The 25206-nt window shown below is 36.2% G+C and overlaps 3 protein-coding genes across 5 annotated transcripts in view; 2 read left to right on the top strand and 1 right to left on the bottom strand.

The window, feature by feature from the left end:
- The first annotated feature begins 110 nt into the window (after positions 1-110).
- Positions 111-12403, top strand: kctd5b (potassium channel tetramerization domain containing 5b). 2 transcript variants are annotated; one of them, XM_082184061.1, is made up of 7 exons: positions 111-1545; positions 4053-4161; positions 4251-4342; positions 6251-6346; positions 6476-6586; positions 8430-8555; positions 9884-12403. In XM_082184061.1, the coding sequence occupies exons 1-7, from the start codon at positions 1351-1353 to the stop codon at positions 9911-9913; spliced, it is 759 nt and encodes a 252-aa protein (XP_082040187.1). In that variant the 5' UTR covers positions 111-1350; the 3' UTR covers positions 9914-12403. The 2 variants fall into 2 exon arrangements, with proteins under 2 accessions (XP_082040187.1, XP_082040188.1); XM_082184062.1 differs by lacking the exon at positions 6476-6586.
- Positions 12404-13985: 1582 nt separating this feature from the next.
- On the top strand, positions 13986-19909 carry ube2ib (ubiquitin-conjugating enzyme E2Ib). The gene is made up of 7 exons (XM_082183790.1): positions 13986-14143; positions 15268-15344; positions 16360-16443; positions 16529-16601; positions 16676-16785; positions 16880-16959; positions 19137-19909. The coding sequence occupies exons 2-7, from the start codon at positions 15279-15281 to the stop codon at positions 19198-19200; spliced, it is 477 nt and encodes a 158-aa protein (XP_082039916.1). The 5' UTR covers positions 13986-14143; positions 15268-15278; the 3' UTR covers positions 19201-19909.
- Positions 19910-20071: 162 nt separating this feature from the next.
- The window catches only part of LOC309509201 (interleukin-4 receptor subunit alpha), a 7711-nt gene continuing 2576 nt past the window's right edge, over positions 20072-25206 (bottom strand). Inside the window, exons 6-9 of one of the 2 annotated variants that reach the window (XM_082183788.1) lie at positions 24922-25090; positions 24729-24816; positions 24581-24647; positions 20072-21605 (exon numbers count right to left, since the gene is read on the bottom strand). In XM_082183788.1, coding sequence (XP_082039914.1) covers positions 21306-21605; positions 24581-24647; positions 24729-24816; positions 24922-25090 — 624 coding nt within the window. In that variant the 3' untranslated portion in view covers positions 20072-21305. The remainder of the gene's footprint in view (positions 21606-24580; positions 24648-24728; positions 24817-24921; positions 25091-25206) is intronic. The other variant, XM_082183789.1, reaches the window with a different exon arrangement.

Here is a 25206-nt window from a genome sequence, read left to right as displayed (position 1 = left end):
TTTGAATGGTATTTTATTTTGTTTTAAAGTTGTTCCCTTGACAGTCAAAGGCTATAAATATATATATGTAGTTTCTTGCATAAAGTAAATAAATGAAACACTTTTAGGATTAAGAATTTGTAATTATCCTAAATTTTTATGAAATGTATTATTATATTTATTAATTTATTTTTTACTTTTTAGGGTGGAATAGGATCAGGACATGTTTTTGACAGGCTTTGTTAGAGCTACTCTTCAGATTATTTAGTAGGCTAGTATTTTCATCGCCTAGTCAGATTCAAAAGTAGCTAATCAATCAGACCCACTAATTACAAACTAACTTCATGAAACCAGTATGGCAATCTGAATCATCCGCCCTCTGTAGTGATAGTGAACTCATGCATGCAGCCCTTCAGTCTAAAATAAAAGGGCTTTTAGTCTCTCAACCTAGTGGGCATTTTTTGGAATCGCATGCATCATGTGATGACCTATAAAGACTTTTACTACAAGTATTGCAGGCGCCATTTATTGGGCCCTAAACTAAAGTATGACTGGCATTAAAACACAGACACGATCTAATTTAAACTCGGTTCACATCCGGATATTCTTTTCGAATAGTGTTGAGAAATCCGCTTCTGAGACTTCGGACGATTCATTTCATCTCATTCACAACCAAGCAAATAATTATCCTCGCTTCATATCGAGTTCATTTTGTTCTAAAATCGCTTTTTTTAGTTCTAATTTAATTAATTGTTTTACTATTAGGACTCAAATAGCTAATTGCCAATTCTAAATTGGTTTTAAATATTAATTGTTGTAACATTTCTAACACTATTAATAATGGTAATATTAAAAAACAACATTTAATAATGTTGATGATCACATTAATTATTCCCAGTACTATAATTATTAATATTGTCCCCGTCAAGCAATTTTACAAAACAACATTATTTAATATTTTAATAATGTTGATGATCACATTAATTATTCCCAGTACTATAATTATTAATATTTTCCCCGTCGTCAAGCAATTTTACTGGTCAAGTCTCTTTACAGATGAGTGATCCCCCAAACGCGTTGCTTAGCGGTTCGATCGAATCACTAAAAAGTATCGGTTCAAACGAATGATTCATTTTTGAATCACTAGAAATTCAGTCGCGATACACTGTCACTGAGTATACAGTGGATTTAGATATCGGAATAAAGAACACAGCCCATGTCTTTTCTCTGTCTCGCGCTTAGAAACAAAACTGAGGGGTGTTTCTCGCGCCGTCAGTGCGTGCGCTCTTCGCGCGTCCGTTGGGTTAACTTGGTTATATTGGAGAGGCGCGCGGTCACCGTTACGCACTTCAGCGGAACACCGAGCTCAGGATGGCCGAGAGTCACGGCGAGATCAGCGGCCACGACTGTCGACCGGCTCAGACCTTCAACCACAGATCCTCCAAGTGGGTCCGTTTGAACGTCGGCGGCACGTATTTTCTGTCCACCAGACAGACTCTCTGCCGGGACCCCAAATCATTCCTGTTCCGACTGTGCCAAGCAGAGCCAGACCTCGACTCGGATAAGGTAGCCTAATACAGTTTGATTTGTTTCATTTAGAGATCATTTAGCCAGTTCAACTGAGATGAATAACTTGGCATCTAAGACAGACCATTTATTTATTTAGTCCATGTATAAGTTATTTATAAAGAATGGGTGGGAAAAGTAGGTTAGAGAGTGCAGAAGTCTGTAAAATGATACTCAAACAAAGCCTCTTTATCACATAATACCGTTATACTGACAATGTATTTTGACTTGTAATTTGATATTTTTTATAGCTGAATTATAAAAATGATAGTTATTCACACACAGGACCGTTATTAAATAAGATATTGTATTATGGTAACATTATGTTAAAGTGCATCTACAGATACAAACATCTAAACAATGTTTTAAAAAGCTGTAATGTAAACGAAACCAAAACTGACAGCTGTACAGAAATGAATGTAGCCTATTTATGTTTAAAAAACACTTATAATTCGGCATTAAGCATGCATAAACCTGTTTTTGTTCAGTTTTTAAATTATTCACAAGACAAAAGATCTATTTCTCCTTGTTTTGGAGGAGATGCTTTAAAATGGGTCATCAGTGTGAAGCTATCTCTAGCTGTTATTTCACTTCTCTTCAGTTCATAATCACTTATATTGTTGTATGGAGTTATTTGTATTGTTTCTATGGTAATTTGGGGGGGTGGTTGTCCAGATGGCTGTTTTTGTCTAGAGTTGTTTTCCTGTCGGATGGACTCGAACAAACACACTTTTACCGTCCGCCCCACCCCTCCTCTCCCAGTCCCAGAACAAGCTCTCTACTGTTCTTCTCCACGAGTGTTCATGGGAAGACGTGCAGGCAGATTGTGGCGTCCTGGGGTGGCCATGCCGATGACATCATCAGCACATCTGCCCCAGTTTTGCTCTGTAATCTGGACACAATCCCGCTTATGACACCTGAGCTGTGTCCGAGATCAGGGTCGAAGGTTATAGGTCAGATCAGGCAATGATCAGTGTTGGATGCAAGCAGGAGGTTTTTAAGTGTAGGCTAATATTGTAAAAAATATTAGAATCTGTTTTCAAAAATATTTTGTCCGATAACCTAAATATAAAAAAGGTGCATTACAGGTTTTATTTCTAAGTAAAAATTTGTAGCCTATTATTATTTAATATGATTGAATCGATCAGACTGCTGTTTTTAAGAACTAAAAAAGAACTTTTTGCATTTTATCCAACCACTTTTATTTATATTTATACATTTATGAAATTGGAAAACTGATAAACCGTATCAAAAATATATATATATAAAAAAAATAACATTTGAAAACTGAAATAGTATTATTGTGACATGGAGAAAAAATAAAGATGTTATGAGGATGAAATAATTGTGTTCAGTCTACATTATTATTAAATATTACTGCCTAATATTTGAATTTATCATTAACGCTTAAGTGGTTTTGAAAATGTAAGGTTACAATGTTTTCTCCTAGTAAGTATCTCATAATATGCAGAAATAATTATAAGTAAACCATTTCTAGTTTGATTCTTTGGAAAAAGCATAAGCAGCACAGACAGTGTCAAAGCATTGCTGTTTGTCGTCTCAACCAATTGCGTGAGTTTGGGGGCGGAGCTACATGTTTGTTCGGGGCACTTGCTGCGTTCAAGTGTTCGGGAAACATGTTTGAAACTATTTTTCCATTTTATTTGGTGGCAACAAACATTACACGCTTCCTCTTTAAATCGCATCATATAATGAGTAGTTGAAGGGCACACTTAAATTAAATGATATAATTTCACTGTAACCAATAAAATACGTTTTTTGCCATTTGAACAGCAGCGTGTGTCACATTCTTTTGGGTTCTCGCTGCTCCTGCTGTCTTACCTCCTCTCATCTCTCAAATCTCAGACGGTAATCTCAAAATAACCCTAATCCAGAATAATCCTGCTCTCTAGGGGTTTTAACCCTGTAAAGAGCAGGAGTCTCTAAGGCTCTGGGAAATCACTCCACGCTGTTTGTGCCCCAGATTTGATAAAAGGCTGATTTCAGCCTCACACACCAGGTCCATTTCGCATCTGGAAGTGTCCTGGTTGAAGCTTGAACAGAATATTGTGCGAGTGTGTGTGTCACATACTTTTATTTTTTTATGAATGTGGCCTGCATGCCATTAAAAACAGATGCCGAGTCCCACACGCACACGCGCACAACTCATTAATGTTTAAACTCACTCTCCTCTAATGGATCTCTTCTCTTGGTGTTCCCTGGTTGCACGCAAAGTAAAGTAAAAACATGCTGTTTTGTAATAACAATGATAACTTGATTTTCACATTTCAAGTTATCATTATTATTACATATATAATGTAGCATGTGGTTACTAAGGTGGTACTATTTTAATTTTTTTTACTGTTTTCAGAGGGTTTTAGCACATTGCTATGTGGTTGCTAGGGTGTTATGGTTTCCAGGGCATTGCTATGCATTTAGCGTGTTTGCAGGTTGTTGCAATTTGGTTGCTGAGGTTTCTTTCTCTGTCCTTTTCATTTATACTGTAGGATGAGACGGGGGCATATTTGATTGACAGGGATCCCATGTATTTCGGGCCCGTACTGAATTATCTGAGACATGGAAAGCTGGTCCTCAACAAGAACCTGACAGAGGAAGGTACGACAAACATGCACCGTCAAACTGACATGATCGAGACTATGATTGTTGCTCTGTAACTTTTAATTGGGTTTGCATGTGTATCTCAGGAGCTCTTGAAGAGGCGGAGTTCTACAACATCACATCATTAATTAAACTCATCAAAGAAAATATCAGTGAAAGAGATGCTAAGACGATACACGTAAGGGGGCAGGAAAACACACCATTCACTATAAATTAGGCTATGTAAAGTTTCATTATAAAGTTATGAAATTTCATTCTGGCAGTATGCAAATCTATATGTGCCTTCAGGCATACATTTAAAGTGGACCTATTATGCCGCTTTTTACAAGATGTAATATAAGTCTCAGGTGTCCCCAGAATGTGTCTGTGAAGTTTCAGCTCAAAATGCCCCACAGATCATTTATTACACCATGTTGTTTAGTATTTTTGAGTATGCATGTGTCTTTAAATGCAAATGAGCTGCTGCTCCCCATCCAGAAGAGGGCGGAGCCTTTACAGCTCGTCCCTCTGATACTCTGCCAAAAACTAAAACATCTGTTTGGGTTTGATTATCATCTCTATCGCGGCCACGCTCACATGACATTACAGTTCTTCATCATCATGAAACTTTATTATCTGCATGCGTTTTAAAGGGGTGGTATAATGCCCTTTTCACAAGATGTAAAATAAGTCTTTGATGTCCCCAGAGTGTGTGTGTGAAGTTTTAGCTCAAAATACCCCACAGATATTTTTATATTGCATGTTAAATTTGTCACTTTTCAAGGGTGAGTTCCTTTAAATGCAAATGAGCTGCTGCTCCCGGCACAGAGGGCGGAGCTACAACAGCTCGTTCTTAGCAGCTTCAATTACCTCACACAGATATGCACTGAAAATATCAAAAACTTTTAGCCTTTTATGTTCAAACCAGATTCAGACAAAGATGGAGAGACTTAAGAAGTGACAACATGTAGACAACATTTCTGAATGGATAGTTGATGAATTTATGTCGCTTACTTGAAGTTCTCTTCTAGTCATTGATTAGCATATTCTGTCTTGATAATCTATAAATCGTGTTCAGGGGGCGGGGTTTATGTACATTTTAGGGTTGGTGATGTCACTAACCCGGGAGGAATGTCGTGTAGTCTCTACCAGCCGTTTGTTGTAGTCCTTAAAAAGCAATTCCTTTAAAAGAAAATATCTCCCTTTGCTTTGAACTTTGAGCGTTGTAACTTTGCAGATGTTGTTTATGATCAAACAGAAACATTTCACACTAACTAAAGTAAAAAAAAAAAAAAGTGAAATGATAATCAACCACCCCGTTAAAGCCATATCAGTCTAAACTTCTGACATATGTTTTTCTTAACGCACACATCCGAAGCACGAGAACAGAAAGCTGGATTTCAGACGGCGCGTCCCGTTGGTATTAAACTACGTTCTCTTTCACATCTAATTGCGCTTAAACTGTCAAATACACAGAAGGATTTGTTATAAAACACACAGAGTTCACATAAACACAGTCAGTTATGTCTGTGAATGTAAACAGCAAGTAGTAAAATCGCATGTGTACATTAGATCTGTGTATTTAAGTAAAAAGCAGCGTAATATACAGTGCCTACTGCTATATATGCTGTTAACATGAATCAAACAACAAAAGAGAAACAGAAAATCACTCACTGCTCTTGACTGAATAACTTTAGTAGCTTTAATAAGAATTTCTTACTTGGCAAGGAGATAAACATGGCGGACTGTGTCCAGCTCACTGAGGGCGAGTCTATGCTAATAAGGCAGAGTCCATCAGCAGTCGTGGGCGGGGCCTAAGCTTACTGTGTGTGACGTCACTTTGCATAGAAACTGCAAACAGCTTATTCTGAGAAACGGCTTATGATTTATGGGGATTAAAAAAAAGGAATGCATGGATTTTTACCATTATATGGTGGTTGTGTACACACACTGCCGACACACATTTATGTTCAAACACCATATTAAAGTGAATTTTGCATAATGGGTCCCCTTTAAATGAAATTTACATTTAAATGACATTTTCATTATTTACATGTAGCATGTAAATGAAGGACAGATGTTTTACCACCCTTGTCTCTGTCTTCAGACGCCAGTCAAGCATGTTTACAGAGTTCTGCAGTGTCAAGAGGAAGAACTGACGCAGATGGTCTCAACCATGTCAGACGGATGGAAGTTTGAGCAGGTAAATCAAACCCAGCATCAGTTCATCTGATCATTCCAGCTCCACAACAATCAGAATCGCTCCCGCCGGTTCAGCTGACCTGCGGTGTGTGATGCAGGCCCTGCCTTACGCTCTGATTGGTTGTTGCAGCTTGTCAGTGTAGGTTATGGGCGGGCCCAGAAGTCAGAGTTTTTCCTGATTGTGTCTCGGGAGGTGAAGGGGGAGGAGTCAAGCCAAACTCACCCCGCCCACAGTGGAGAGGTGTGTCCAACAATCCCCTGTCCTCCCACTAACCACTGCATGCCCTCGCAGTTTTGGTTTTCATTGCAATGGACACAGTGAATGTGGTTGTCCGGCATGTGACTCGCATGGATGTCGTGCTTTCAATCTGCATGCTTATAAGTGTTAGCATGCTTTTAACAACGGTGAATCTCTGCATTCTGATGCATTCCCGAGCATGTTGACTATTTAAGTGCACCATGTTATATTTTAATTTAAAGGGTTAGTTCACCCAGAAATGAAAATTATCCCATAATTTACTCACCCTCAAGCCATCCCAGGTGTTCATGACTTTCTTCTTTCAGCCAAACACAAAAGTTATATAAAAAAAATATCCTGGCTCTTCCAAGTTTTGTAATGGGATCGAATAGTAATTGTAGAAGCGATGCGTTTTTATAAGAAAAATATCCATATTTATAACTTTATAAAACATAATCACTGGCTTCCGGTGAAAGGTCAGAGGTCACTCTTCTGCCGGAACTGGACTCGCGTACGGCCGTTACCGGAAGCCAGTGATTATAGTTTATACATTTATAAATATGGATAATATTCTTACAAAAACGCATCACTTCGCTTCAGAAGGCCGTTATTAACCCACTGGAGTTATATGGATTACTTTTATGATGGATGGATGCGCTTTTTTGGGCTTCAAAATCTGTGGGACCATTCACTCCCATTATAAAGCTTGGAAGAGCCAGGATATTTTTTATATAACTCAGATTGTGCTCGGCTGAAAGTCATGTACACCTATGGCTTGACAGTGAGTAAATTATGGGATAGTTACATTTTTGGGTGAACAAACCTTTTAAGGCAAGACTCCCCTGGTGAATAGGGTAAAAATGTAATAAATAGATATCAACATACTTCCCTAATTGATTGATTATTTTAAGAACTTCAAGCATTTTTTTGTATTACAAGTTTTTTAAATAATGTATAAATATGCAAATTTTCTATTTGCATACATTTCCAGAACAGAGATCTGAACATTGGATTAAGCTATGTTCAGAATTCTTGATTTTTGCATTTTACCGAGGATCTTTTTTTATCATTCCATAAATCAAGAAATACTGTCAACAGACTGAACAAAATTAATTTTCACCATGTTTTTAGGACTAAAATGTTGTATTAAATCAGTCAAATGACATATGAAACAAACCCCTCTGACTCATTTTGAGAAAACAGCTTTTAAAAAAGATGAATTATAATTGATATCTATAGATGCAAATAGACAAAGTGCACTAAAATAAACATTTAAAAGTGTATTTTGGATGTTTTCTTTCCACTAGTCTGAAACAACTCTCAAAATTGACCAGTGCGTGAAAAAACAAGTTTTTTTTGCCTGTAGTGTCTTGCCTTAAACTGATTATTCATCCAAAAATGTCAATTCTGTCATTATTTTCTCATGCTGTTCCAAACCTGCACTTTATATCTAAATATTGTGCGCAACATTCACACTGTACAGTGAAAGTGAATGGGAACGGATGTTGTCAAGCTCCAAAAAAAGCATCATAAAAATGTGATATAACTGGAAATCACAATTAAATTACAACCCAAAAAAATAGCTCTTGAATCACAATTGTGCGTAATATTTAAAATGCCGTCTTAAGATGTTAGTGACACCAAATTGTCACTCATGTCAAACCTGCATTTGAATATAAGCAAGTCTCAAAAATTTGATTGGCGAGTTACGTTTTCAGTGACTCATGACATAATTAGCATTTTTGGGTGTACTGTTTCTTTAATCATTTATAGTCGCTCAATGAGAACAGTGGCTCATCTCTTCGTGTTCCTCTCCGTTTCTGTCTCTCGTTCATGTTTTATGTAGGTGGTGAGTATCGGCTCCTCCTATAACTACGGTAGTGAAGATCAGGCGGAGTTCTTGTGTGTTGTTTCTAAGGAACTGCACAACCAATCATATAGCAGCAGCTCCCAGCCCAGTGAGAAAGCCAAGGTAAGCATGTGTGTTCGGCTGTGTAACAACTGGATTACTAGCATTACTGCTGTATTTTACACAGTATACACTGAATACCGCCTAAAAATAGTATGTGAAACAGTATGTTGCTGTTATGATGGCCTTTTTACGTTGGTCACATGTTTGTAGAATTGTCATTATTTTAGAAATAAAATGTATTTATTTTATAGTTATTTAGCTTTTTTTTTTTAAAATCTATGTGTAAAAATGTTTACACATTTATTTTATTGTTTTTTTTTTACATTTATTTTAACATGTATGTTGCATAAATTGCATATAGCATCATTTTCGAAATATTTAGTATTTCTGTCTCAATTATTTTTCAATTATAATTCATCATTTTGTGTATAAAAGTTAAAAACTAACTCATAATGCGTCTGGTTCGTTTAAAGAATGAAATCAGAAAATCATGTCAATCATGCTGCATTGTGGGATACAATATAATCAAGCAGTGTGCCCTAAAATGTAGTACATCATCCAGGTATCCCATGCATTCTGAATATGGGAATACTATGCACACTATACATAGTATATACTCCATAGATTATAAGAGTAATATTTAAAGAAAGAGTCCAAAGTAATAATGTCAAAACAGATCCTATTTTTGGTATGCTTACAGAAATATAGTACCTGTAGTTTGTCTTTGTATTTCTATTCTATTCTATACAGAAAATTCATACTATGCACACTACCATTCAAAGGTTTGGGGTCAGCAAGACTTTTAATAATTTTATTTAGCAAAGACATGTTAAATTGTTCAAAAGTGACAGTAAAGACATTTAAATAATATTACAAAAGATTCTTATTTCTATTCATCAAAGAATCCTAAAAGAATGCATCACAGTTTCCACAACAAATTAAGCAGAACAACAGTTTTATAATAATAATATTAATAATCAGAAATGTTTTTAGACTAGCAAATTATCATATTAGAATGATTTCTGAAGGATCATGTGACACTGAAGACTGGAGTAATGATGCTGAAAATTCAGCTTTGATCACAGGAATAAATTACATTTTACAATATATCACAATCGAAAACCGATATTTTAAATGATAATAATATTTCACAATATTACTGATTTTACTGCATTTTTGATCAAATAAATGCAGCCTTGATGAGCAGAAGAGATGTAAGAAAAAATCGTACGACCCCAAACTTTTGAACAGTTTATTATAGTGTACACTGTAATTCTTCTGGTTATTCCAAACAGAGCCGTTGTGTTGCAGAGTATTATTGACAGTAGCTCAGTGCAGATTAGTAATCTTTTGTTGCATCATGTAAATCCTCTGCTGTTTTCCCTCAGATTCTACAGGAGCGCGGTTCTAGAATATGATCATCTAGATCCCGCGTTCCGAGACATATCAGTTCTTTCCAGAACATTCCACGCGCTTGTTCTCTTCACGCGCACCGACAGACCGAAGCACGCAAGCAACACGTGAAGAGCACGTCCACTTACGGTGCCTGGAATAAAAACTGGGATGCTTTATTATTCATAGACTGATTCTGATCTGAAGAACTGGACCATTGTCAATCTCAGGGATCGAAAGGAAACGGTGACGTCACTCTGAATCACTGTCCACCTGTCACAATCACAATCACTCTGTATAGTACAGTGGGGTCCAATAGTGAGGATGTTTCAATTGTGCATTTTCTAGTTTAAAACAAATAGTTTTAGTTACAAATGTACAAACAAAACCTAATGCTCATGTTCTCCTGAATGATATGAGATGTTACAAAAGCTTCAGTAAGAGTCACATGATCAATGACTTTTGGACCCCACTGTCATGTGATATAGTGATTTTGAAAATCGGTACTAATTTTGCAGTAGCGCCACGGTTGAGCACAAGACTTTTAGTGCTGAGTAACATTTCCTAGTGTGAGATTTCAAAAGTTTGGGGTCTGTATTTTTGAAAAGTCTCTTCTACTCACCAAACCTTAATTTATTAATTTAAAAATACAGTCAAAACAGTTCCATTGTGAAATATTATTACAATTTAAAAGAATTGTTTTCTATTGTAATATATTTTAAAATGATCAAAGCTGATTTTTCAGCATCATTACTCCAGTCTTCAGTGTCACATGATCCTTCAGAAATCATTCTAATATGATGATTCGCTGCTCAAGAAACTTTCATTATTATTATCAATGTTGAAAAAGTTGTGCTTCTTCATATTTGATACCGTGATTCATTTTAATCAGGATTTTTTGATGAAGCATTTATTTGAAATATAAATCTTTTATAACATTACAAATGTCTTTACTGACACTTTTGACCAATTCAATGCGTCCTTGCTGAATAAAAGTATTATTTTCTTTAAAAAGACCCCAAACTTTTGAACTGTATCTGGAATGTTTTAGTTTTTTTTTTTTTACTCCTTTTGAACATTATTGCTTTTGCACTACTGCTATTATTGTTATAATCCAGGCAATATTTCAGAGCTATCCGTACATGCATCCTTGCTGTTAAGAAAAGTGTTAGTGTATCTTATTACCTTATGGCTGGGCCTTAAAGGGAAAGAGCTTTTCTGTCTGTCAACCAAGAGGAAAGACGGGATCGGGAAAGCCTTTAAATGACACCTTGCACATTTTTGATACATGGACAAACACTATTATATATCCTGTAAGGTAACAATAGATGCATTTGTATGTCATTTTTGAAAATGCTAAACACATTTTTGTGTTTTGGTAACTAGTAAAATCTATACCTGTACTGCAAAATCTCACGACACTATAATCCAAGTAGCTGAATGCAATACACATCCACACACTTTTAAGACATAAATGCAGTTTTAACAAATAGTTATGTGTCTGTCTGCTTCTTACTTTGGAGAAAGCACGTTATTATCATATTGTTAAAGATAGGGACGGTGGTGTTAAAACTAGAATGGTTAAAAATAATATATATCCTGAAATGAAATCAAATATAAAAACTAAACACTAAACTTTATTTCTCATTTTCATTTTTTAACTTGATAGGGTTGCACGGTATACCGTTACTACGGTAATATCGCGATACTAAAGCTTAAAAAATACTGCCAATTATTAATGCCTTTTTTTTTTTTTTTTTTTTTTTTTTTTTACGTAATATTGTGAATTATATGTTTTATTGCCCTCTAGTCAGAGTTGAACATTTCAAGATATGGGAGCAGAAAATGCTCCTCTATGCTCCTTGTTTTTTATATTTAGGCTATAACATGATAGTTCAGCAATATGACTCGAGCAAGAGTGCTGTTTTCATTTTCGACAATTACAAATGTGATTGATTTTATACAATAGTTCAGGAAATTTAAAGGAAATTTTAGATACAACATTGTCAATATTGATGTTTTCGTTCTATTTCACCAATGAAAATGGTTCTTAACAAAGCAGAATGGTTTCAACACAGTTTTGTTTCTAAATAAATCCGTGTTTTTGAACAAATCGGCCCTGAGCCATTCGTAAAAATAGTCACTTGCTTCGTTCGTGAATGAATCAGACATTTTTAAGGAATCGGTTGGATAAATGATTCAGTGACTCAATCATTAAGACTTGCTGCCATCTACTGGCGGTTTTAGTTTCCAATTTAAACGTTTTAATTTTCCAACATGTTCGCATTTCTATGTTCCGAGTTTTATTGCCTATTTAAAACATTATTTTATCTCATAACATTAGGATATTTATGCAATTGAGTACCATTAAACTGTCAGTGTAAATATCTAAATGTCACTTTATGCTGTTTCTGTGCTACTTTGGCAGTGCTAAGATGGATTTGTTTACACTGAAATATTTTGATTGGTAGCAATAGCCAGTTATTTATTCTCATTAATAAAGTATTTGAGGAAAATCTTGTCTGTTTTCATTTACATCTAACGTTACGTATTTATGAAAATTTGGTTCATTTTGTAGATTTGAATAATGAATTAACACGATACTGCATGGTCTCGTGATACTTCAGCTGGTTTAGCAGCCTATCATAATGTTTTTATGGTATCTTGAACCGGCTACTTAAATAACAAAAACTAAAACGGAAATAAACACGTGATTTATTTTTAAAACTAGCATTTTAACTAAAATTAAAACGAAAAATGCAAAAAACAAAAGCTAATTCAAAATATCAAAAACCGAAATATTAATAGTAGCCTAGCCTATATCTCACTCATGTCTGTCAAACGGGTCACGAGTCACGACGTGGTCATGTCATGATTTGATTAACATCAGCATAATTTCAAACATTGTGTAATTCCGGCTCAGATGCTAATGCTTCCTCATGCGTAAATAGATAGAGAGCATCATTTGAATATTAAGATTCCCCTTTCATGCTGAGAGATTAATCCAGGAGTCGCTGCTGCACCATCTGTGCACACACGTGACCAGCACTGCCATGACAAGAGAAAGCGGCTGTGTCCCAATCATAGGCTGTAAAAAGGTCCCAATTCAAAGGCTACTGCTTTTTTCAATTTTTACATTTGTATTATTAGATTATTTGAGTAAATTGAACCCCAATAATACAAAAGTGTAATTCGACAATCTCTCTCTCTCTCTCTCTCTCTCTCTCTCTCTCTCTCAGAAATAAAAAATCCTGTAGTCACTGCCGTGCAATGAATTCTGGGGTAGGCAAGGCCGCGAAGAATCCATCTGTTGTATTCTTCATTCTCAAACGAATTACGCATTTGGAAGAGCCTTCGTATTGGGACAGCCTTCGTCTCACAGCGGTGACGCAATCGGCCTTCGAAGGATGCAGCCTCTGAATTGGGAACAGCAAGAGTCATTGTATGATAAACAGGCTACTCGTGTGGTTTTCCACATCACTGACGTATATAAAGTCATTAATATCAGCAGAACACAAAATGCTTGTACTGTTACGCCTCTGTAAACGTGAGCTGAAAAACTACTTTATGTCATTCGCTCCATTTAAAAAAATGAAAAACTAATTTTCTTCAAAATTTTCTTTATTTTTCTTCTAAAATAATTTTCTTGCCACATGATGTCAGTATTTATAAACCATATATATATATATATATATATTTTTTTTTTTTTGCAAGTCTATCAAATAAAGCAAAAAAAAATTAGGCCAATTGTGATTTTGTCTCTGATGTTTTTGTTTCGGTGAATGTTTTACTATTCCAATTTCACACAAGCATCATAGATAGATAGATAGATAGATAGATAGATAGATAGATAGATAGATAGATAGATAGATAGATAGATAGATAGATAGATAGATTTTTTTTTTTTATTCTGGTACTGTCCCTTTAAATTGTAGCCGTCTAAAGGAATGCCTGCTCTAAATGTTTCCTCGAGGGAAAAGACAACGTATCATATTCCCAAACAAACACACGGCGCCCATACGCGTAAGCTAAAATATGTCAACAATTCGATCGTTTAAACGAACAACATTAGCGTAATTTCAATTGATCCGGAATTTTCCTGCAGGCGATCTGCGTGTAGTGCCGCTGGTCCTGATTATACTGCTTCACTCAGAACCGAATGTGTTTTCGGGAGGGAAACTTCACAGCTTTGGTACCGAGTCAAACACGGTTCGAGTGAGCGGGCCCAGAAGACGAATAACACTGGGATTCACAAGGTAAGACGGTTCTGTCCGCACGGGAGAGGCATTATTGTGTTTTGGTAACTAGTAAACGGTCGCATCGGTTTTGTTTGGTACGGTTGCTGTGTGAACGCGCGCTCGCGTCAAAGGAACTCGAGTTTCTTTGTCCTGCGCGCTCATGAACGCGTTCCAGCGCTGGACTCCATATTTATTGACATTTTATCATGTCATAATATGAAGTTAAAACCTTTCCTTGATTATGGTGTCAATAGTGTGGAGTTAAAATCCTGTTATATCATAGTGTTGAGTGAACTTCTATTATGAGCACTTAAAACCCTGAATTATGACGCCATAATCATGATTGTAAACTTAATATCATGACATCATAAGCTGGAGTTTGACCCTTTATTATATCGATGCAATAGGAGATTAATAACATCAGTTTTTATTATGATGTGTGATTGATTACATAGTGTGACGTAACATCTTGATTATGATGTCAAATTTTAGATCAATGTACATACATTTTAAGAAATCGTGATTTATGATAGGCCATATAAATTTGATTAGAAAGTGTTGGGGTAAACTGTCATGTCAAGGGCTAAATTGAATCATTGGGAAACATAAATAATAAAAAAAAAATGTAATTAAACATAATTACATTTGCTATATATAGAGTCTAAAATCCGTATTATTTGAACCACTGGCACATCTTACCCCAAAGCACCCATATTGGCAAAATGATTCATGGCAAACTATAGCCAATTAGTTTAAGTGGGTTTTATACATTGGTAATCCACCAACATATATGGTGTATCTTTTAGAATTGGATAACATTTATTTGACATAATCATAGAAAAATTAATTTCACATGCAAAAAATAAAAGATAAAAATCTTTATATTGGTTCTCATGTGTGTCTCTCAGTCACAGGCAGGTGTATTTGATAGGCAATTTCTAAGTAGCCTATACATTTTTTTTTTTTCTGGTACTGTCCCTTTAAATGTTAGCCATCTAACCTTTTGTTTTGGTGATTTGTTTTTATTGTTGTTATATATATTCCAGTTTTCCACAATGTAAATAGACTTCCCACAAAATAGATAAATTGATGGATGATGGGCTCTTAAACGCGTACTCAGATTAATGTGCGTTTCTCCATAGGATCAGTGGTCATGTCTGGCATTGCTCTGAGTCGACTTGCACAAGAGCGCAAAGCATGGAGGAAAGACCATCCATTCGTGAGTAACACTAATATTCTTTTAACAAATGCACTTACAATCTCTACACAACCATCAGTTTTAAACTGTGCACATTTATAATCCTACACGTAATTGCTAGTTTTATATACCACTAAATAAACCCTGTAACACATGTGCTTGTATCCTCTGGTCAGGGCCGGAGACGGGGGTTTATAATCACTGAGCTCCAAAACCCTCGAGAAAGTTTAGATTTCTCTGATCTACATATGTGCTTTTTAAGACATTTGAAGGCCAAAAATGATCTTGCCCTGTCTCTTCCCTTCCTAAAGCTGAGCTTTACATGATAGTCTTTTCATTTTCGTCTGTCAGTGATGAAAGTAAACATAGGGTCAACTGATATTTAGCCTATATGTTTTATTAATCATTTTCTTACACAAATTAGTTTACTGAAGTCTATGAACGCTAGGTAAATTAGTTTACTAAATTCATTCACAATATGTACACATTCAATATTAATCTTAAACCTAATATGATGAAAACGGCTTTGTTAATGTTTCCCGTCCTCTCACATTGACGGTTACTATAATTATTACATTACAGGAATGCTGTGTTAAGTAAATAGGCCTATTTTCATTTTAAAATGGCAAAATTAGTCATTTTATGTCATTAAAATGTCGTTTAACATTTAATTTGCGTTTAAAAATTGTCAAATATGGGATGTTTAGTTTAGCTACTTGCATGTTATCTCGCACTTTATGACTGTTTACATTTTACACATTTTACATTTTGTCAGTTCTTGCTTTTCCTGGGAATCGAACCCATGACCTTGGCGTTGCAAGCGCCAACGTTCTACTGTTTGAGCTACAGGAAAGCCTCTTGTGCTGTGCGATAATCTTGCAGAACTAAAGTAGAGTTAATACTGTATTAGCCAATTATTTCACAACATTGATTATATACACCTCGGAAAAATACAGAGATCCGGTGACTTATTCGCCGGATACGGCCATGCCTCTGGAGCTCACTTAATGATTTTGTCCCGATCAAATGTTCCCAGGGCTTTGTTGCTGTGCCGACGAAAAACCCTGATGGCACCATGAATCTCATGAACTGGGAATGTGCTATTCCGGGAAAGAAGGGGGTAAGACTGTTCATTCAAGCTTTAGTTCGATCAATCCGCTGTAGTTATGAAGCATCATGTGAGATTTCTCTCCATCTCTCCCTAGACTCCATGGGAAGGAGGGCTGTTTAAGTTAAGGATGCTGTTTAAAGATGACTACCCCTCATCACCCCCAAAGTGTGAGTTTTACACAAGCATATTCAGTCCATGTTCCCTGAACCACACCTCACGAACACTTACTTCTCGTTTGTAGGTAAATTTGAGCCTCCGCTCTTCCACCCGAATGTGTATCCGTCAGGAACAGTGTGTCTTTCCATCCTGGAGGAGGATAAAGACTGGAGACCTGCCATCACCATTAAACAGGTCACCTATAACTACAGTCCACTCTGGTCAACGGTATTCCAGTGCTTTGTTTTCTCTATTCTAAAAACTCTTCTTTCTTTTATTCCTCCTTCAGATCCTGTTAGGGATTCAGGAGCTCCTAAATGAACCGAACATACAGGATCCAGCTCAGGCAGAGGCGTACACTATATACTGGTATGTTTCACACATGCAGAGAGGTACAGTACACACTGAAGGGTTGCATTGCTCGTCTGCTCGTGGTCTATGCACATACCAATATTAGGCTTCCGTATACAACTGGACCATTTCCACCACTTTAATGAATGTGAAAAATATCATGCTTGTTAAAACATAATAGCTAATTATGACATGAAAAGTAGATTTTAATTTTTTTTTGTCAATTGGCAGAATTGACAATTCGCAATTTTGATTTAAAATAATATATCATAAAAATGCATTTTTAAATCTCTTATGAACTTTTTGTCAAAATTTCAACATTTCATCTCAATTGAAAATTGGGACATACTTTTTTCACATAATTTACTTTTATTTCATTTAAAATTTTATTTCACAATCATTTCCACTGCATAAGTGAATATAAAAAATTTCATGTTTGGTAAACCATAATTATGACATGACTTTATCTCGTGGTTTGGACTCCCTTCATTAAAAACATAATTTAGAATTTTTTTTTTTTAAATCTCACGATTAGGAGAGTCAAAGGCTACGTTCACACTGCAGGCTGAAACGACCCAATTCCGATTTTTTTGCCCCTATGCGACCTGTATCTGATCTTTTCATGACAGTCTGAACGACACAGATCCGATCTTTTCAAATGCGACCCAGGCCACTTGGGTATGTGGTCCCAAATCCGATACATATCCGATCTTTTGAAATGCGACTTCAGTCTGAACGGCCAGGTCGCATGTATCCGACCCGCACGTCATTGATACGCGAAAAACGTCATAATTCTGCGTTGAAGTAGGCGTCGGTTTGAAAACGGACTGCATATTCGTCGAGCTGAGGTAAATCTGCCGAACGGGTCGACCTCGACGAGCCCGTTAATAAAAAAATAAATAAAAAAAGCCCACGGCCTGATACCTATCTGATAATCTGATATTAGATAGGTCAGCGGATGCTGTCTGGCTCTTGTGTAACGGTCGCTGCGCGCGCTCGTGTGTGTGTGTGAGAGAATCACAGTTAAAGTTTATCTACTTCCGCAAACAACAAGTGACGTCGTTGACCGTTGAGTACTCTTCTGCGCATGCGGGTCACTTCTGGGTCATTTCACGTTCACACAGGAGATCACAAAAGGTCGCATTTAATTGGAAATGTGAACGGCCTTGCAAAAAAATTGAATTTTTTCAAAAAATCAGAATTGAGCATTAAGCCCTGCAGTGTGAACGTAGCCAAATTCTGAGAGACAATTTGATATCATAATCTAGCCTGGGTTTCCCCATGCTGCCTTGTGCGCACGCTGCTAGGCAGCCTGGATTCCATGGACTAGATTTTCGCCTCAGCGAGGGGACCAATCACAGAACGTGGAGGGAGCAGCAAGACGATGGCGACGTCTATGCGACACACCGAAGCAGTTTGTTTATATCTATGGATCCAACATGGCATCAGACGCGAAGTTACCTTTCGATGAAGCCTTAGATAGTGTTCTAAGTAGTTTAGAACGCAAGGTTATTTCGTCTTCTTCCTCGTCGGATTTCTGTCGCTCTACATACGTCATCTGGTATAATTGAAGCGATTGGCTATGAGCTACGTACAGGCGCATTAGATAGACATTCGTAGCGTCTAATAAACGGCTCTGGGCATTCGTAAACCACGCCTCAAATACGAGAAAGTGAACATGTGGTTCCCAGATCACGTCTCAATGAGAAAGAGGTCTGACGTTAGCCAGGCTAATCATAATTATGACTTAGTATCTCATTATTATGTCATAATTGCATTTTTTTTTTATTATGTGGTGGAAATGGGCTTCCATAGTTTTATTTAAATAGAACTTTTTTCTTTTAACTTTATTCAGTATTAGCACTGAGCACCATTGCAGTGGATATTTATTTTGCTGCATAGTGTTTGGATCAGCCTTCACTTTGAGAGCAGACGTATGAGGACTTAATGTTGCCTAGGTTGGCATTGCACTGATCAATGAGTTAGTTTTGTTAGTATACCTCTTTTCTATATAGGCTATGTTTATATATATATATATAAGTAGCATTGTGGTCCTGTGGGGAATGTCATTTCGTTCCTATGTAAGTCTCTACATATAGCAGAATGATAATGAAGCTCACTTGACTCGCTAGGTTCTGGCAGAGCGAGTGTGAGATGTTTCTTGTATTGATTCCTCTGTGTGTTTTTGTTCACAGTCAGAATAGAGTGGAGTACGAGAAGAGAGTTCGTGCACAGGCCAAAAAATTCTCCCCGTCGTAAGCGAGACAGAGGCGAATGGAAAGAGGGATTATGTGAATACTCGTGCTATCCTCTCACCGGGACTAAAAGGACTTAAAATATGATGTCTGTGCCATCAACCCCAAACCCTTCCCCTGCACCACAAAATTTACACTCTTATTCCTCCCTTTTTTCCCTTTTAATTTCATTTGCTCTCCGTTTTCCCTTAGAACGCAGTCACCAATTCAGTATCCACAGGTTTTGTTGCGTCTCGGATCAGAATGGACTGTTGGGATTTTAGCTCCTTATTCATTTGGCGTCTGTCTTGTGTGCTTACTTGCACTCGTCATTTTATTATGTTTGTAAAGCTTTGTTTCTTCTTGAAAACATGCGAGCGAGTGTGTGTGTGTGTGTGTGTGTGTGTGTGTGTGTGTGTTGCTCTGGTTTTGGTTGGTTTATAGCGTCGTATATGTGGGAGAGTGCCTCATGGTGACATTTCCCCTCAGAATGCTGATCTAGGACCAGTTTCCTCTCCATTGGGCCTGTTTGTACTTGACCAGCCACGTGGTCTTAGATCTTTCTATGCTGATTCGTTGAATAAAGTCCAGAGTAATTGCTCTTGTGAGCAGCAGAACCAGAGTCCAATTCTCTTAAACATGCTGTACATGGTTTCTCGTTTGTTTGATGGGAACATGTGTCCTGTGTTCACACTGATTGTGTCTGTTTGTTTAATAAAGCTCTTTCTACATAATGCGTCTGTAGACTGTGTGTGTGTGTGTGTGTGTGCGTTTTGTAGATGCGTTCTGGTGTTCAAAAACAGCTAGATGGAGCAGAATGCAGGGGTGTTTAAACTTGGATGCTCATGGCTACTAAAAACAGAAAATGGTGAGACATAACAGCCAAAGATATTGTTTTGCATGATGCTGAATGTAGAGTTGTTGACCGACTTGAAACATCACAGAAGTTTCGTACACATTGCATTTTTATTTATTTAGACAAACAAAAGGCTATAGCAGTAAAATTACAGCATTTTAGAATAGCTTTAAATATAAAAATAGAATTAAAAATATACATTTTAGATTTAGCAAGTATTTAAAAAATCTTTTGTCAAATGTTTGCAAACAAGTTAGATTTTTTTGTGTTGTGCCTAGTTTAAAACAGTCATTTTGACTGATTATTTGCTACTTAACTGCATGTAAAATGTGGCAAATAAACTGCGTTGCTCAGCAATATATCAGGATTTGATGACTGGAAGCAATTAGATTATACACGACTGAATACATTTTCATTTATACTTTTGTGCAAAAGCACATATAGTATGTAATATGCAGTATTAGGTAAGTTACTCAAAAAATATATATATTACTAGCTACTATTTACATCTTCATCAGTGTAACTGGATTACTGTACTAATCACTCTCTAAAAAATATTGGATTGCTTATTACTAATTATATTTTAAACCTAGACCCGTCGAACAGGGAAGACACAAAACTGCACTTATGCTTCTTTCAAATAAACAATGTACAATTATTACGTAAATTATTCTTGATCTGACCAAAGTGTGTCAAAGGAGATGTTTACATTAAAAACAAATTTTAAGATTAAAATTTATGTTAAATCCACTATTGTTTTATGTAGAATTATTGTATTTACTGCGATTGTATCAGAAGTAATTAATTAAATGACATACATGAAGAGTAATCCCTTACTTTTTTCAACGGAAATTTAATTAGATTACTTAGTAATTAATTACTCCCATCACTGCTGTGAAGATCAAAGCTCAAATTTAGCATTTTTAACACACCGTTCAAAAGTTTGGGGTTGGTACGTATTTTAAATGTTTTTGAGACTCTTCTGCTCACCAAGGCTGCATTCATTTGATCAAATATACAATAATATTGTGAAATATTATTACAATTTAAAATAACAATTTTGTATTTTAGTATATTTTAAAATATAATTTATACTTGTGAATAAAGCTGAATTTTCAGCAGGATTCTTACATGATTTTCAGAATTCTTTGATGAATAGAAAGTTCAAAAAGTTGAAATATAATTATTTTGTAACATTATACATTTTCATCACTTTTGATCAATTTAAGGCATCCTTGCTGAATAATGAAAAAAAATCGTATTGACCGGTAATGTTAGATGGTGTAAGTGTGTGTGTTGGAGAGTGTGCAGTAGTCCTCGCTGCATGTGATGCTTCCTCTCTCGGTTACAGTAAAATCACGAATCCAACAGCCCGAGTCGACATCTGACCCCACAGGAGAATGAGGCATGCTGGGAGACTGGGGCGTGGGGTCATCCTGGTCGCTGGTTCCCATCTCATAAACTATGATGGTCTGTTGAGGGGGCGTGTCTGTGCTCTCCCTCAGAATGTCAATCTGGAGAGACTCCTCCCCCTGCATTACATCTCTCACCTTACCGGATCGCATTGAACTGATCTGAAAATACACACACACGCACAGACCATTAACAGTGATGTATTAGGAGGACAATGCCAGTTCATTTGGTCAGGACCAACTGTTTCCACCGGTTTGATATTGATTTTGCTATACTTGTTTTAAAGAAATGTTATTTGCTTGCTTTTAAAGTTGTACTTAATGCTTTAAGTGATATTGACGTGGAGTATAAACATATACTTGACTTCCTGTATAACAGGAGGAAATGAGCAACATGTGTCAAAGGTAAATTCATGAACTTAATGTTTGCAACTAACCACAGAGGTTAACGAGAGGCCACAAGGGTCTGAAGAGAAGGTTTTCAAACTACAAGCGGAGCTATAAGATTGATGAAGATGACAGTAAAGAAGGAGAAGAGTCTAAGACAAACAACACATAGCGTAGGAGAAGGGCGAAGGACATATGTGACCCTGGATCACAAAACCAGTCACATGTCGCACGGGGATATTTGTGGCAATAGTCAACAATACATTGTATGGGTCAAAATTATCGATTTTTCTTTTATGCCAAAAATCATTAGAATATTAAGATCATGTTCCATGAAGATATTTTGTAAATTTCCTACCGTAAATATATAAAACATTTATTTTTGTGAGTGAATGCAGCACAATCGTGAACATAAATGGACCAATTTAAAGGCGATTTTCTCAATGTTTCGATTTTTTGGCACCCTCAGATTCCAGATTTTCCTGATTATCAATGGAAAGCTTATTTATTCAGCTTTCAGAAGATGTATAAATCTCAATTTAAAAAAATTGACCCATATGACTGGTTTTGTGGTCTGAGCCTCAAAAAAGAACAACTACAAGGCGTCATTCAACTCTGTGTGTACTTTATGCTTTAGTCTAGATTTGACTATCCGTATCCTACCGGAGTAATCATAGGGTTAAATGTGTAAGATGAAATGTCACACCAAGTAACACCACCAATGCAAATCTTCAGATCTTATTAATTCTAACACCAGAAACCATCATTAACCATCGAGTATATCTATCAAGATCAGCCAAGAATCATGGGAGGAGGCCACACAGTGTAAGAAGGAAGATCATTGATTAAATGTAAAAGGTTTACTTGTGCTGAAACAGAATACCACATTCCTATCTGAGACTTGAATTTCGAAGATTTGAGAAACATAGCAAGTGTTTCTCTGTGAAGCCGATAGAAAGTGATTGATGAATTATTTATTTGCAGACTATAGTGTCTTTCTCCAACATGTTACTCCAGCATCAGCACTGACCACAATCACAAGGAGAATTGACACGTCTCTGCGTTAAGAACTTAACATAAATCTAGCTAATTCTGCGGTGTTCAAATCCCCAAATGAGGTTGCAAAGTCAGACACGTGTTTGATATCTTATATCTGATAACACACCGAAAAATCCTTCTCATATCTGATTTGAAAAAGCTTCGTTATAGTATTTATGAATATTTTGAAATAGCTTTTATTATATTTTTCATTCAGTTTTCATTTTAAAACTGTTTTAGTATTTTTTTTGTTTTAGTTTGTTTTATAGGCATTAGGCAACATTTCTAATATCGAGTGAACTTTTTCAATTTAGATTTTCATCTAATATTTTTATTTTATTTTACTTCAGCATCATTTCAATTAAAGAGAACCATAATTTTGCTGCAATATAAAACTTAATTACAGTCAAGCATCACTATTATTGCTTATATTTAGGGTTAGAGATGCTTTTTAAAAACTTTGAGCATAACTTTTGCAACAGACATTCATTCCTCAAACTGTTACATTGGCAAACGCCAATCACATCGTCAGAAGATGTAAAATTCAACAGTTCATTCATACAAGTTAATTTACATGTAAATTAATTAACTATGTAACTTTATTTATTCACAATTAACCAAATTTAAACAGAGTCAATACATCATCAATCCTTTCAAAACGTGTTTTTGTCTTACCCTGATTCACTATGGTAAGCATTATTACAGGTGTTTATATTTTAGACCTGACGGGATGGTTTTCGCGGGAAATTGCTTACATACGTCACTCGCCAGTTCGTGTCTTGTCATATCCATAAATAGTTGGGGTGTAACGATACCCTCATGTCACGATTCGATACATATCACGATACTGAACTCACGATACGATATTATTGCGATACTCCGAGACATATGATAAAAGGTAAACAAACAATGTAGCCTGCTGTTGATTAAAATGATAAATTTGGGATTACATTGTGGATGTAAATGAATAGGCTTGGACTTGGTGCTGGTAACCCAATGCACAGGACAATAGAGACACCAGAATAACAATATTCATGATTCTGAAGCTGAAAATACAGAATTATTTTAGACGAATATGCTTTCACTCGGTCACCGACTAGATATAATTAAAATAATGTAGGCCACTTTTTACTGGTAACATAAGACATTTGGCATTACCAGGACCCACAAATACTCCCTCATTAAATTATTATACATTATATATAGTAGTTTAATGTAGTACTGACACTAAAACTCTGAAAACTTGCATTTTTTCTCACACAGTAATTTTTATTTTGGGTGAACTATACACAATACATATTGTTGCATTTTTGTATTGCGAATTTGCGATATAGGCTATTGTGACACGATATATTGTTACACCCCTAATAAATAGAGTGTTTTAGTGGCAGAGGTAAGTTGTCACGAGTGAGAAAGGTTGACATTGAGCAGTTAAATCTCAAACCTCCGGGTTTAATCACGCTTTAAACAAACACTGAAACTGTGTTTGCAAAAAGAGAATGAGACAGAGCTCGTATAATAAACAAGAATTAATATTGTTTTGGCTTTTCGAAGATGGCGAGAATTTTTTCGTTCCAGAATGAATCAGCATTTTTGAATGAATCATTTGAGTGAATGATTCTAATGACTCACTAAACACAGTAACATGTCGCCATCTACTGGTAAAACTATGTAAACTGTTTTGGTGTACGTATATATATGTTGGAACTTACCTGAACATCTACATCCCAGTCTCTGAAATAAGGGGCTGGTGATGGTATATAATCATCCTTTCTCCATCTATAACACAAACATCCATCATTTATGTAGCCTACATGACTAAAGATGGAAGAAATCAAAGAATTTCAGGATTTTTCTCACCTGGAATATGGGATGCAGGACAGAAGGACCAGCAGCGGCAAAAGAAGAAAATACCAAGCAATATGGGAAGATCTTTCCGAAGTCTTTTCTAAAACACACAAAGTGAGATGAATCTTAATCACAGTATAACTGCAGCTGTCATCTTTACTGTTTCTCCTATGCATTTGTTTGCCTGTTATCCAGTCGGACTCACTGAGAATGTCCCCTGACCTCCAGTGTATCGCAGGGGCCCACGGACTCCACACGCCTTTATAATGCACTTCATCCGGCCGAGATCTCACACGTACTGTGTAACTTGTGTGAGGTTCAAATATAGACTCGTCCACATACACCTTCAGTTCACCAGCTTTTACCTCATACTGCTGAAACACATGCATTGTCATTTATAACAAAGAATTTATAAGCATTCTCAAACATTTACTTTAGAAGTTCAGTGACAAATGAGTGACATTTTCAACTAGTGCATAACAAGGGTGTA

The sequence above is a fragment of the Leuciscus leuciscus genome (genome assembly GCF_965113295.1).
Source record: "Leuciscus leuciscus genome assembly, chromosome: 11".
In the NCBI taxonomy this organism is placed as follows: Eukaryota; Metazoa; Chordata; class Actinopteri; order Cypriniformes; family Leuciscidae; genus Leuciscus; species Leuciscus leuciscus.
This window is presented reverse-complemented; position numbering and strand designations above follow the sequence as displayed.